This window comes from Macrosteles quadrilineatus, unplaced genomic scaffold (genome assembly GCF_028750875.1).
Source record: "Macrosteles quadrilineatus isolate MER2022 unplaced genomic scaffold, UCM_ALF_1.0 Scaffold_1__1_contigs__length_201487025, whole genome shotgun sequence".
NCBI classification, from domain to species: domain Eukaryota; kingdom Metazoa; phylum Arthropoda; class Insecta; order Hemiptera; family Cicadellidae; genus Macrosteles; species Macrosteles quadrilineatus.
In genome coordinates this window covers 79,510,468-79,526,183 of record NW_026542594.1, presented here as the reverse complement: position 1 = coordinate 79,526,183, position 15,716 = coordinate 79,510,468, and the positions used below count along the sequence as shown (strand labels likewise).

Genomic DNA, 15,716 nt, shown 5'->3' with positions numbered 1-15,716 from the left:
ACAGTCACAGATAGCTCAGAGGTAAGGTAAGAGGCTCATAAGTCGAAGGACCCAGGTTCAAAACGTATTAATTATATAGATTCACTAAAATATACTAGGTGGCGTTCGCAGAGGCATCCACAAAATTGAGCGGAGTCATCAAGGGTTCATATTATATTGTTTTTGTCATACTGCAGTAAAAACAGTCGTTTTTAATGCATGCGTTGCGGGTGTCTAAGTAGCATTTTTAATAATAAGGGAGTAAAAATCGTTTTTAGCCTCTATGGAGTAAAAATCAGCTGTTGTCAACTCAGTTGTAAATTTCGATTGTAAACGATTGCATGTATCGAAAATATGTATCGATTCGTGCTTTGTAATCATTTTAACATATAGTCTACAGTCTCTTCCTGTAGCATTTTAGCATTGCAGATATATTAATCCATTCCCACACTCAACACTGCTCACCTTTACTACTTCCTTCACCACCCCCTACGTCGTGGACCTGTTTCCCTCTCTTCCCATAGCATTTTAGGATTGCAGATACTTTGATGTAATTGCCAAAGACAGTTCCCACACTCTGCACTGCTAGCCTTACTACTTCCTTCGCCATTTCCTACGTCATAGACCCGTTTCCTTCCTTTCTCATAGCATTTAAGTATTACAGATACATTTATCTAACTGCCCAAACGGTTCCCCCACTCTGCACTGCCAGCCTTACTTCCTTCACCACTTCCTACGTCGTGAGGCCTGTTTCCTTCCCTTCTCAAAGCATTTTAGGATTGAAGATACATTGATCTAACTGCCACAGACGGATCTCACACGATGCTCATACTTAAATACTTCTTAAGCCACTTCCTACGTCGTGGACTGCATTAATGAATGAGTCACGTTGAATGATTGAAAAATATTCATTATTCATTACTTTCCATAGCATTTTAGTATTTTAGATACCTTAATCTAATAAAATCTAAAAAAAGCCATTTGTTTATGAAAGTCAAGCTTTTTAACAAGCTGCCAAAAGAAGCCTGGACTGTGAACCTAAGCAGATTCAAAATAACTCTGTCAAAGTGGTTAAAAGAAAATGTTTTTTATTCTGTTAACGAATTTTTGGCCTGTGATATTAGTACATTAAGATTTTAACTTAATTAGATAGTGATTTTGTACTTGTAGCTGTTTTTTCAGTGTCTATATCTATGTCTGTTTTGATTTATTATTTTATATTTGTCCATATTGCACATTTGATGTCTTATAATACTGTATTTGACTTTGTCTATTGCCATGTGCTTAACGACAATAAAATTCTTGATTCTTGATTCTTAATTCTTAATTGCCACAAACATTCCCACACCCCGTACGGCTAGCCTTTACTACTTCTTTCACCATTACCTATGTAGTGGGCATGCTTCCATCCCTTCTCATAGCATATCAGCATTGCAAATACATTAAAACTGCTACAAACGGTTTCCAGTTCCCAAACTCCACACTGCTCACCTTACTACTTCTTTCACCTCTTCCTACGTCGCGGACCTGTTTCCCTCTCTTCCCATGGCATTTTAAGACTGTATATACCTTAATCTAATCGTCATAAACAGTTCCCACACTCCAAACTACTTGCCTTTACTACATCATTCACCACTTCCTACGTCGCGGACCTGTTACCCTCCCTTCCCATTGCATTTTAGGATTGCAGATACCTTAATCTAATCGTAATAAACAGTTCCCACACTCCAGACAGCTCGCCTTGACTACTTCCTACACCACTTCCTACATCGCGGACCTGTTTCCCTCTCTTCCCATGGCATTTTAAGACTGTATATACCTTAATCTAATCGTCATAAACAGTTCCCACACTCCAAACTACTTGCCTTTACTACATCATTCACCACTTCCTACGTCGCGGACCTGTTACCCTCCCTTCCCATTGCATTTTAGGATTGCAGATACCTTAATCTAATCGTAATAAACAGTTCCCACACTCCAGACAGCTCGCCTTGACTACTTCCTACACCACTTCCTACATCGCGGACCTGTTTTCCTCCCTTCCCATAGCATTTTAGGATTGTAGATACCTTAATCTAATCGTCATAAACAGTTTCCACACTCTGGACAGCTCGCCTTGCCTACTTCCTTTACCACTTCCTACGTCGTGGACCTGTTTTCCTTCCTTCCCATAGCATTATAAGATTGTAGATACCTTAATATAATCGTCATAAACAGTTCCCACCCTCCAGACAGCTCACCTTTACTACTTCCTTTACCACTTCCTTCATCGCGGAACTGTTTCCCTCCCTTCCCATAGCATTTTAGGATGGTAGATACCTTAATCTAATCGTCATAAACAGTTCCCACAGTCCGGACTGCTTGCCTTTACTACTTCCTTCACCACTTCCTAAGTCACAGACCTGTTTCCCTCCCTTCCCATAGCATCATAGGATTGCAAACACCTTAATTTAATCGTCACAAACAGTTCCCACAGTCTGGACTGCTTGCCTTTACTACTCCCTTCACCACTTCCTACGTCACGGACCTGTTTCCCTCCCTTCCCATAGCACCATAGGATTGCAAATACCTTAATCTAAAGGTCACAAACAGATCCCACACCCCGAACAGCTCGCCTTTACTACTTCCTTCACCACTTCCTACGTCACGGACCTGTTTCCTTCTCTTCCAATAGCATAATATGATTGCAGGTACCTTAATCTAATCGTCATAAACAGTTCCCACACTCCGGACAGTTCACCTTGACTCTGACTACTTCCTTCACCACTTCCTACATCGCGGACCTGTTTTCCTCCCTTCCCATAGAAATTTAGGAATGCAGATACTCGTCATAAACAGTTTCCACACTCCAGACTGCTCACCTTTACTACTTCCTTCACCACTTGATTCGTCACGGACCACCTCGACCTGAAGCTAGTGTCGTCATTTGATTATATTTATGATCCATACTGTTTCTGTTCTAATATCTGTGGAATAATGCTATCAGCTATTTTTTCATCTACTGCATTCAAAAGTCAACAGCTGATCATATGTCTTTGTTTATGTGTCAAATACTGCTTCCATAAGGATTACATTGAAACTTTGAGACCCAGTGGGGCGGATTCCTGAGAGACTTTTTTAACGCCATATAGATGTTGGCACTCACCGATATGGTCTTTATCACCATGCAAAATTTGAAAACGGTTGATTCAGCCGTCTAGGAGGAGTTTGCGTATTACGAAATGCATAAGAGTCGACGTATAAGAGCTTCGCTCGCTTCGCTCAATTATTGGGACAAATTTTTTAAATATTTAATAGATTAAAAAACATATTTTTATATATTTAATATATTTGAAATATTATATAGGTTCCTAAAATTGAGATTAATGCACACTTGAGATATATAAAATAGATTTTCCTACAGTCACCCGACTGTTTATAGTACAGAAAGCTGCTAATTGCTGCATATTTATACTTTGTCGTACGGTTTATACTTTGTCGTATGGCTTATACTTTGGCGCACATCAGGGTTCCAACGAAACAACACAAAACAGCGTGGTTCTATTATGCACGTAATCCGTGTACGCTTGGAAATAGGTTGGCAACACTTAAAGATAATAATACTATGTGCAGCTGATTGACTATTTTAACTACGATTTAACCTGTCATTTCGTGTTTATAGTTTATGATCTCTTTTCGGTATTTTTGAACTTTATGTACTTTTCTTTTAAACGTTTTTAATACATTCCTACGATCTTAATAAACAAGAAAATACCTTTAAAGCATTTTTAGGTGCGGAAACCACTGCAAATTACAAAAATATACGGAACTATTTTCTCCAGTCGTGGAGCACATTGCTTGCCAAGGAAAAAATATAGTGACTGTAGGAAAAATATAATGTGTAACACGAGTGCAAAAGGCCTTTGTGCACTCGAGATCATTCCTATCGACGTAAACGTTGCTTTCGTGTGCAGCAAAGTGCCACTTTGCTCAATAGTTACACAAATATAAATATGCAGCAATTAGCAGCTTCCTGTACTATAAACAGTACAAGGAAGCCAACTTTGTCGGGTGACTGTAGGAAAATAACTATTTAAATATATTTATTCATATGTATTTAATATATATTTGTGCTACTAGGGAATACAAAGAATCATAGCATATGTTAAATACCCCCGCCGCAGCAAACCTGCCGACTAAGCAAATTTAAACTTGTCTGATTACATTTTTACTCAAATATTTCCATAAATAAGACATATTTATTCCATATTTAAATAACATTAGATTTAACGAGTGCTTAGGTTTGCTGCTACGGGGAAGGTAAAAAGTGTTTTTTGACCATACGTGAATAGTATGGGATGAAATAAATAAATTTGCCAAATTTTATCAATATATATCCTTAAACAAGTAAACTACAAACAATTTTTATTTTCTCCATAAGAATAACATGGGAATTTTAAATTAAACTATTTTTGAATTTTCTCCGTGACCGTTAGGCATACAACAGCGCTTCAATATACTAAATTATTTCTTTTTTTAAGCTCTACAAAACGGTTTAGAAAGAAATTGCAACATTTTTTGTTTTAGGGTAAAAAAATGGGAAAAACACATTTTTACCCCATAAAACCCCCCATAAACCCCTGTTCCCATGGTCCGATTATGCTGGATCGCGAACTCGTTTGAATAAACGTAGGTTTACACGTTTGTACCAAATTTCATCAAAATCGGATCACTTTTGCTCGAGTTATCGCGCTAAGGACACACACACACATATATATGAATATATATATATATATATATATATATATATATATATTGTGTTTTTTTATTTCACAATTCTGAATTAACCACTCTATGGATTTTCACGATTTTTGTGTTGAAAGAAAGATAATTTTGAGAACTAGGGAATGTCGAAGCCATAATTTTAGTTTAGGGTTCCAGTTTTTTAGAAATTGAGTTTTAATTTTTAAAAAGTCTAGCAGCCGACGCTAAGATTTTAAACTAGCTTTTGGCATAAAATAATTTGTTTAACATAACAGCTGTAAACATTCAGCTTTTGTGTCACAAATTCAGCATTTGGATAAAAATGTAAAGACATACTTAGGGTTGACTTATTTATACTATGTGTAATGCTAATCATTGATACGTTCAATTTTTCTGTAAGAGGATTACAGATTAATTAAATATACATAGTAAAATACTAGGATGTTCAAATTATTTTTTAAAGTAATCTTTGTAATCTTCGATTTGTTTTAGAGCAATATAATTTGTTTTAACTAACAGCTGGTTAAAGATAAACTATGGAACTATGAGGTTATTTTATTTACTCTTATTTTGTCATTGATTATAGGAAATAAGTAAGATTAGTAGAGATAATTAGACCACAGTTTAAAATAGTTTAGACCAAAATTAATTAAACCACAGTACAAATCGAGTCTCTGTACACGACTCTCAATAAAAAAGGATAAATGCAAATTATTTTACTGCTCCACTTTTCAAGGAAAGAATAGAAAAGTAACAATGTTTACATGTTTTAATTCTTCAGCTTTTTGTTTACAATTAATGTTTGTCTGCTTTAACTTTGTTTAGATTAGGCCCGGAAATATTGATGTAATAAAAAGAAGATCAAGAATAATCAGGAATCACGATTTTAAATTACCACCACAACCTCAGCCTGGTTTTATACAAAGATAAACAGATGGATGAAATAGATTGTACACAACGTCAACATTGACCTAGGATACTGCAATTAGACAAACCATCATTTTATGAAATCGTGTTCAGTCGTGGTTACGTTTGGGGGTGCCTATATCAGCGCCCCCAAACGTGAAAATATCACTTTTATTTCAACTATGAATATATTGTAGTTTAAATTAACTAATATGGGAAATTACGATGTACATTTATTCAATGAGGGTGGGTAATTATCAAGGATAGAATTGATAACGGCATGGATAATAAACATTGACAATTACGTCATTAGCTTTACTAGCGTGTTTACTTTTTATATTCCTGCTACATGTGACCAGTTATTTTTTTCAAATGAATGTTATTTGAGCCAAACAGCTGTTTCAAAACAAACTGTTATTGCTTTTACTTTTCTTTGTTTACACTTATTTATTTAGTAATTAATGCAGTGAAATTGATATAAAGGATAGGTGTGAGGATTGGTTTTGATGTTAGGACACCAAAGTTAAATTATGTGTACTGTGAATTTTATTGGATATTATCGTTTTATATTAGGTCGTTTCTATTCAGACCTACTGGAGATTGTGTATAATAGTTGTATTGTGGTGATAATAATTATGGAAGAGGCAGGTATGCGATGGAAGGTGGTATCGTTGACTAGGTCTATACACTTCTCAATTGACTATTACTCTCTCTACTGTAGGCTACTTATAATCAGTGTGCGTCTGTGCGAATCGGCTTGCTGTTTTATTGTAAAATTATCTGATTTAAAACGAATATCGTATAGGCCTATGATGCCATAAAAACATATCTGGTCACACAACATTTGTTTACAAGATTATTTTCACATTAAAACTGCAAGAAACTTTGTCTTTATATGTGTAAACTAGCTGGTCTGAATTGTACACGGTTTTAACTGACTACTGAATTCCCGTACGTAGGACGGGCTAACACCTCGTATCTATAAGTATAAAAGAGGATGTTTGTATATATATTTGTTTGTTTGTTTGTTTGGCAGTGATAAACTCAGACACCGCTGAACCGATTGCCACGAAACTTGGTACATACGAGTAGAATGTCATGGAATAGGTTTATACACCATCAATTTCGTGATCCGTCCAATCGGCTCCGCCCCAGTGGCTCTGGAGTTTCCCATGTTAACCTTATGAGAAATGGAATTAATGAATCTTAACAGCTGTTTCAATTAAACAAGTTGGTTCTGTTTTATGATGTTCAATAGCATTAAAGTTACAAGGATTACCAACAGGGTGCAGCACTATTCCTTTTACATTTATGACAACAGCTAATTTGCAACCAAACCTGTAGGCGAGTTAGCGTAGCGAACCTGAAGGCAAGTGAGCGCAGCGAACGAGCTAACCTGAAGGCAAGTGAGCGCAGCGAACGAGCTCCAACCTAAAGGTGAGTGAGCGTAGCGAACGAGCTCCAACCCAAAGGTGAGTGACCGTAGCGAACGAACTTCAACCAGGACGTGATTGAGCCGTGCGAACGAGATCATCTTGAAAATTAAGAAGTTAAACGGGGCAAAGCCCGCGGGATTATAAATAGTCAAAGGCAAGACAACGTCTGCCGGGTTCAGCTAGTATATATATAAATATATATATATATAAATATATATATATAAATATATATATATATATATGAATTTGAACGGATGGTGTTTTTGGCCTCTAGGGACCTCAAAATTTAAAAAAAAATCGGTCCCGCGTCCAGGTCTTACCATGAGTACTACGGTTATAGCTTATTCCCTAAATGGGAAATTCGCTAATAAAATCAAGCCTCAAGCTAAACACAGTATAAAGGAAAAAATTCGGATAATGGCAACTGATAAAAAAATACAGAGAAAAGTCTTAAGTTTACATTTAAGTCGCAATTTGAAAACGACCACTGATCGAATAGGTACATTCATAGATAAAACATACTTTCTTAGATACAGTATTTAACAGATTTGATTTACGTAGCTAAATAAGGTTATAACAAATAACATTTTATCAATTGGTCGGTGAATCACATTATAATGGTTCCATCTCATAAATGGCAAACTTAAACAGGTTCACGACGTAGGGAATGGTGAGGGAAGTAATAAAGGTGAAAATTGCAGAGTGCTTGGAAAACGTTTGTGGCAGTTAGATAATAGCTGTTGATGTTACAAGTGTATTAAGAGCGTCTTTACATCACGCAGGTGAGGTGAATGTCGTGCAACGAGCAGGAGCGAGTTGCATAATTCACCTAAGTGATGTACTGTAAACACGCTCTGGCGTAACGTTTAACGTACAAGATTTAACCTGACCCGACAATATACAGGGGGTTACGTACAATATTTTTCATTATCCATTTCACTCATCTTCTAACAGTAACGTTCTTTTACAAACAAAAGCTAAGGTTATGAAAATACTTTAAAGCATATAAATAACATTGTTGCCTCCATAGAGGTATATTTTATTAGGTTGAGCCCTCAATGTATGGGTTTCATAACTTCACCGAGTGAGTTTTTGAAACTTTACTTCACCGAGTGAGTAGTCAAGGCGAGGAGTCCGGAGTGTGGGAACAGTTTGTGGCAGTTATATTAATGTATCTGCAATCCTAAAATGCTATGGGAAGGGAGGTAAACAGGTCCAAGACGTAGGAAGTGGTGAAGGAAGTAGTAAAGGCGAACAGTTCGGATCGGAGTACGGGAAAGCTTTGGAGTAGTTAGATTAACGTATCTAAAATACTTAAATGCTATGGGAAGGAAGGGAAACAGGTCCACGACGTAGGAAGTGGTGGGGAGGAAGTAGTAAAGGCGAACAGTCCGGAGTGTGGGAACTGTCTGTGGCAGTTATATTAATGTATCTACAATCCGAATATGCTATGGGATGGGAGGGAAACTGGTCCAAGATGTAGGAAGTGGTGAAGGAAGTAGTAATGGCTAGCAGTGGGGAGCGGGGGAACGCTTTGGGACAGTTGGATTAACGTATCTAAAATACTAAAATGCTATGGGAAGGAAGGAAAAAAGGTCCAGGATGTAGGAAGTGGTGAATGAAGTAGTAAATCCCAGCAGTGTGGTGTGTGGGAACCGTCTGTGGCGGTTAGATTGATGAATCTGCAATCTTAAAATGCTCTAGGAAGGGACGAAAACAGGTCCACGACGTAGGAAGTGGTGAAGGAAGTAGTAAAGGCGAGCAGTGCGGAGTGTGGGAACATTCGTATTTTGTATTATATCTATAAACAAATTTTAATTTATTGCTTTACTAGCAACAGAGCCCGTTGTGGCTAAATACAACGGTCTCTAGTAAAATAATGGTTATGAAATGTATACACCACTTTACTCACTAATATTAATGGTACAGATTAAGCACATAACTTTAGAATCACACACTTAACATAAGGAGCACACTTTAAACACAAATGCAAATTGTTAGCAACAACATTTAATCAAAGAAAATCAATTAAATAACAATATACCAATAAGCTTTCCAATTAATTATTAACACATGTTTCGTATTATTAATTATGCATAATGGTAAACCAATTATTACCATCTATAAAATGTATTGGTTTTTCTTTTCCGAGTCGGGTTAGCTCTTCTACCTGACTGATTTTCATAATTTTGGCCTTAAACTAAAGGTATGGACGCACCACAGATTTGCCATCAAGCATCGGCATTCATTTTAACGTATATTTCGAGTTATGCACAAACTGCCTCCCTGTACATTTCTTATGGGAGTTAAATTTGGTTTTTCGAGTTCGTTTGGCTCTTCTACCTGACCGATTTTCATAATTTTGTTCTTAAAATAAAGCTGTGCAAGCACATATTTGTCATCAAGTATCATCATTAATTATCTAATGTAGGGATTACTCGACAAAAAATATAAATTTATATTTTTTTTACTTCAATTAAAGATGTATTTCAGCAGTTCTAATTATATTACCCTAGTGAAATACCAGCTTTCATTTGAGCTATTGATTATTAAGATTGGACTACCTAAAGCACACTGCTGAATCATGAACCAACAATAATTAACCGTTTTAGTACTTATCTGCAATCAATGATACGTAACTCTATTTTTATGAAATGAATGAAATGAAATATTACTTTATTATCACAAAAACATTTCACAGATCCAGCGTTAGCTGGTGAAACAGGTGATATTGTCAGAGATCTTAAACACTAAGTTACATAACAAAACTAAAATCCACTTAGCTTAAACTAAAATATATTTACTTATCATTTAAATATTCGGAAATATTATAATAATTTTTCTGTAAAAGGTATCGTTTGAAATCATTTTTAAATACTGTTAATTTCTTTGAAATTAGTGGGTAGACTGTTGTAAAGCCTTAATCCCATATAATAAGGGGATCTTTCATATAAACAAAGGCGATGTCTTGGATATTGAAAATTTTTTGAGCGTGTAAGATATGGATGACTGATTTGTTTATCATTGTACATTTGATAATTAATTTTAAAATTCACCATCATTTTAAATATATAAAGTGAAGGCAAAGTTAATATCTCATATTTAGCAAATAAAGCTCTGCATGAGGTTCTTTTAGGCATAAATGATAAAATCCTTATAAATTTCTTCTGAATTTTGAAAACTGCTTTAGAATAAGAAGTTGCTCCCCATAATTCAATCCCGTATTGCAAGACAGAAAAGAACATTGCATAGTACACTGTGAGTTTAGTTTTTAAATCTATTACATTTCTCAAAACATACATTTGAAAGCAAGCCGTTACGTACCAACTACCATTTTTATGTGTGTTTTCCATGTTAAATTCTTATCGATATCTAAACCCAAAAATTTTGCATTTTCAGTAAAGGATATAATATTATTATCATAAGATAATTCAACAGTGGAGTTTTGCGTATTCTGAATTAGTGAATTGTTTGAAATAACATCACCTGTGTTTTAGAATTATTAAGTTTTAGCCCGTTGGCTGTAAACCAATTAGATAAATTAAGAATAGAATGACTGATTTCTTGTTTAAGATTTTGCAAATTATTTGATTTAACTATTGCTGTAGTTGTAGTGTCATCAGCATATAAGATAAGGTTAGACGATACATTTCGAGGTAAGTCATTAATAAATATTAAAAATAGCAAGGGGCCTAGTATTGACCCTTGCGGAACCCCACATTTAGTGTTAAGCCACTGTGAAATACATTTTTACCATTTTTTACGATTATTGTTCTTTGATGTCTGTTAGTCAAATATGAATGCATCCAAGACAGAGCCATATCAGAAAATTCATAATATTTAAGTTTACTCATTAATATATTGTAATTTACACAATCAAATGCCTTGGATAGTTTTATTTAAGTTATTCTATATGTCTTGGTCTTAAAATACTTCTAGAAATAAAGGTTTTCATTTGAGATGTTGATAGTTTCAATCAATTAAGTTCAAGATACCATATCGCTCAATCAGAAAACATAAATTTGATTATATCTTGGATATGGAGTTTAGTTTTAGATATATTTATTTAACTCTAACGACGTTATCAAAAGCAGGTTCTTTTCCAAAAAAATACCAGCTTCCATTCGAATGACTGATTATTAAGATCGGACGTACCCAACGCACACTGCTAAATCACGAACAACCAAAATTGATAAAAAAATTGAGTTATTTATCATTGATTTATAGTCAACGATATTGCTTGCAACCTCAACAGTATCTGTCGACTTTGACGGGTTTCACCTAGTAAATCTTAAAAAAATAAAGCTTTCATAATTATTTGCAAATCTACACGAATTAGGCTTTCATAATAACCTATTAGTTATTAAAATCGGTTCAGTAGGACTGTAGACTTAATTGTACAATGTTTAACAAAATCTTTAATTCAGCATTTTCTCACCGCTATAATAGGGAGGTCCTTAACGTTTTTGCAAATAAATTTGAAATGGTGAGGAAATCGACCAAAGTGGAAGGTGATATTCTGATAGAGAATCAAATTTCCTACAAATTAATATTATGCATTTCTTGAAAATACTAAATAAAGGCAGCCTAAAGTTGGTTACAAATAATAAACTTGGAAATATAAACTTAGGGGAAAAAGGGTGTTTTAAATGTATTTATGTTTATTTTTCTTTTTCACCTCAAATATGTAATAAAATCAAACTTCCATAACTATTTGCAAATCTACACAAGTTAGGCTTTCCAACGACCCATTAACTAAGAAAATCGGTCCGGTAGAAGTCTAGATTTAGTTGTATAACGTTTTACGAAAATATATCTAATTCAGTATTTTCTCACCACTATAAATTTGGAGGTCACCTAGCTTATTGCCAATAACTTTTAAACAGAGGGGAAATCGACCAAAATTGGATGTGATATTCTAAAAGCGAATAAATATTACTACAAATAACTACTACCGTATGCATTTCTTAAAAATACTAAATAAAGGCAGACAAAAGCTGGCTACAAAGAGAAACTTGAAAACAGAAGATTGAAAAAAACAGTTTTCAATGTATTTTTGTTATTTTGATTTTTTTACCACAAATATTTAATAAAATCAAACTTTCATAATTATTTGCAAATATACACAAATTAGGTTTTCCAATGACCCATTAATTAACAAAATCGGTCTAGTAGAAGTCTAGATTTAGTTGTACAAAGTTTAACGAAATTATCCCTAACTCAGTATTTTATCATTACTATAATTTCGGAGGTTGCTTAGCTTTTTACAAATAACTTTTAAATGGTGAGGAAATCGACCAAGTGGATGGTGATATTCTGAAAAAGAATACAATTTTCTACAAATCGATACACTTCTTGGAAATACTCAAAAAAGACAGCCAAAAGTCGCACACAAATAAAAAGTGTGAAAACACAGTTTTCAATGTATTTCTTACGGAAAACACGTTTTTTTATTTTTCACCATAAATCATGACAAAAACAAACTTTCATAATTATTTGCAAATCTACACGACTTAAGCTTTCCAACGACACATTAATTAATAAAATCGGTCCAGTAGAATTCTAGATTTAGTTGTACAAAGATTTTTAAAACTGAATTATATATAGAATAGATTAAAAACCATGAAACATGACTGCCTCAACTGCTTTCACTGCTATGAAAGCAATCCTAGTTTTTATTGAGATGTTCATTTATAAAGCAAAAGTAAAAAATAATGTACTCAATTTGGCTTATTTATAGACAATGACTATAGTACCCTGGTGCAATTTTGTAACATCTAGAATACATTTATTTTCACAAAAAGATGGTGAGGGTCCCTTAAGGTGTTGGTGATACAGTATTAAGTGACAGAGCTAGTCAGTAGTGAGTATTTTTGATACATTTATAGCCAGTGACTCTTACTTAGCGCCGTCAGCAAAGTACATGACACCCAATCCTGAACACAGCCCATTGTGGAATGTGCCAATATAGCGAGTGCCGTCTGGAAGACTCAGATGACCCAAGCCATGTTTCTGTCCTCTCTCATTCCAGTCACCCATGTACCGTGTTCCGTCCTCGTAGCGGTAAGCCCCTGTCTTCACCACTCCAGGGTACACTGTACATACATACATAATGTGTTGACATGTTAACTGTTACTCATAGACAAACTGCTGAGAAAACCTTGTCATAGAGAGCTGTTGTAGTTTACTTACTGATCACTGATAATTTTCATTGGTGTAATAGCTATTTACCTAACCCACCATCTTAAACTTCCCTATCCCAAGCGTGATGTATACAACTTCTTTACTTCTCCAGTGATGTAAAGTTGAAAAAAACTCACTCGGTGAGGTAATGAAACCCATTTAAATAACATTGAGTGCTTAACTTAAAGATATACCTCTATGGAGCCAACGACGTTCAACGCTAGAAATCAGCTATGCACTTAAATTTTACTGTAATGTTTTGACGAATTTTCCTAACCTAGCTTTTGTTTGTAAATGAACGTTACTGTTAGAAGATGAGTGAAATGGATAATGAAAAATATTGTTGGTAACCTCCTGTATATTGTCGGGTCAGGTAAAATCTTTAGTTAGGTACACGTTACGCAAGAGCGTGTTTACATCACTTAGGTAAATTATGCAACTCGCTTCCGCTCGTTGTACAACATTCGCCTGCGTGATGTAAAGACGCTCTTACTACACTTGTAAGGTAAATAGCTATTTTCTACACTTATTTGTAAATTTACTAACATTTATATTTGAGACTAGTGGCTTTTAGGGACAGAGGTCCCTAAAAAGCTCAAATGTAAAACAAACTATTGTACGGTAATATATAAACTCAGAATCGAATCAAATAACTGTGTCAGGATAGATATCCCAGTACCTCAATGGTCACTCTTAGAAAAGAACCTGGGAATAAGATTAAATAGGTTCCTCAGTACAGGTATTTGTTCATTAGGTAAGTACTATGACAAGTTCCAATGGACGGAAAAAACAATATTGTTTGGAGGGGATTTTAACCAGGTACTGCCTATTGCTCCAAGCAAAAAATGTTCAAATAATATAGCCTAGCATGCACGGTAGTAAAGGGACTTTGGTTTAGATTACTGGGTTTTGGAACCCTAACCAGTCACAAAATAGTAGGTAAGCAATCAGGCGTTGATCAAGCCCTTTCTTGATAGAATATGTAAAGTCAATCACCTTTAGGAGGAATACCACCACATAAACTTACACTAGGCTAGTAGTAGTTTTTTAATGTTGATCAGAAACAAATCTAGGATTAAGTTTGGTCAATGGGATGCCTTTACTTTATACTACTGTAATTTAATTTTGCTTTACCTTTACAAAAGGATGATAAACTTATAAATAATAACTGGGTTGGGGTGCTAATTTAGCGGGTTTGGCCAAGAACTAAGCTTATCCCAACACCCACCTCTTTATTTTCCTTTTCATATTTGACGAAGATAATTTCCAATATTTCAATCAGGGAAGCCTTTTTATCACCATTAACCACAAGAGAAAATCTACCTTAATAAACCAGTATTTATTAACAAACAATTATATGGAGGATATGGGTGCTAATTTAGCGGATTTAACCAAGAACTAAGGTTATCTCAAAACACATTTATTTGCCTTTTCATATTTGACGAAGACAATTTCCAATATTTCAATATCATCATTAACTAAAAGATCAAATCCACCTTAGTAAACCAATATTTATTCACAAACATGTTTGCTGCCTTTAGCTGGGTTAAACCATGTTGAACCTCTGGAGTCATTCAAATTATTGATTGAAAATAAGATCAACAAAAGCAAACAAAAACAAACAATAAACTGTTTTTCACACAAAAGATATGTTGTACTGGGATATCTATCCTGACACAAAGTTATTTGATTCTGAGTTTATATATTACAATAATTTGTTTTACATTTGAGCCTTTTAGGGATCTATGTCCCTACAAGCCACTAGTTTAATATAATTTCATATGTCCGAACCTTGCACATAAAGTTTGAAATATTAGAGATTAGTTGGTAGGGTTAGCAATTAGCATACCTTCTGAGGGTGAGATACTCATGGTGGCAGATACCTCACAACTGAACAGACCAAGCACTCGCAGGGCTTCTTACATCAACTACTGGTGTATACTTGTCCACAGCAATATCACACTACGTAGGCCTACTTGTAAAATATCTTTATTAGGTACTACTCTAGGGGTAATGTAGTAAAAAGTTCTAATTAATGTTCCTTTTCCAATGGGACATTAATCCATACACTGTCCATGATTTTAGAGAATTTAAATGATTACTCATTTAGTGCAAACAATTCGTTGCACTGACTACAAATCCTAGTTTAAATCAATAGCTAACATTCAAGGGGGTACCCATCCTCCCCAAAGCCAACTTCGCAGAATCCCTCCCCAAATTCATAGTTTAACCCATGCCGGGAGGTCTTTGGGACATCTTCACTGATAAAAAGGGGTGCCCTCAAAGTTTTGGATTAAAACCTAACACAATTTATATGGCAAATTAGGCTTTGAAAGAGCCAATTAATAGAAAAATACTAATTATTGGTGAATTTTATTAATAATTTATAAGGAAGAATAAGGCTAAGCTGGTCCGTGGTCAGGGTGTTCCTAATATATGTTATTTTAGAACTAAAAATAAATGTCAGTT

General features: G+C 34.8%; 1 protein-coding gene across 1 annotated transcript in view; it reads right to left on the bottom strand.

Annotated features, from left to right (window-relative positions):
- Positions 1 to 15,337, bottom strand: part of LOC128983653 (MORN repeat-containing protein 4 homolog) — a 30,227-nt gene extending 14,890 nt beyond the window's left edge. Inside the window, exons 1-2 of the mRNA XM_054403028.1 lie at positions 15,097 to 15,337; positions 12,967 to 13,159 (exon numbers count right to left, since the gene is read on the bottom strand). Of these exons, the coding sequence (XP_054259003.1) occupies positions 12,967 to 13,159; positions 15,097 to 15,118 (215 nt within the window). The 5' untranslated portion in view covers positions 15,119 to 15,337. The remainder of the gene's footprint in view (positions 1 to 12,966; positions 13,160 to 15,096) is intronic.
- Positions 15,338 to 15,716: the final 379 nt, after the last annotated feature.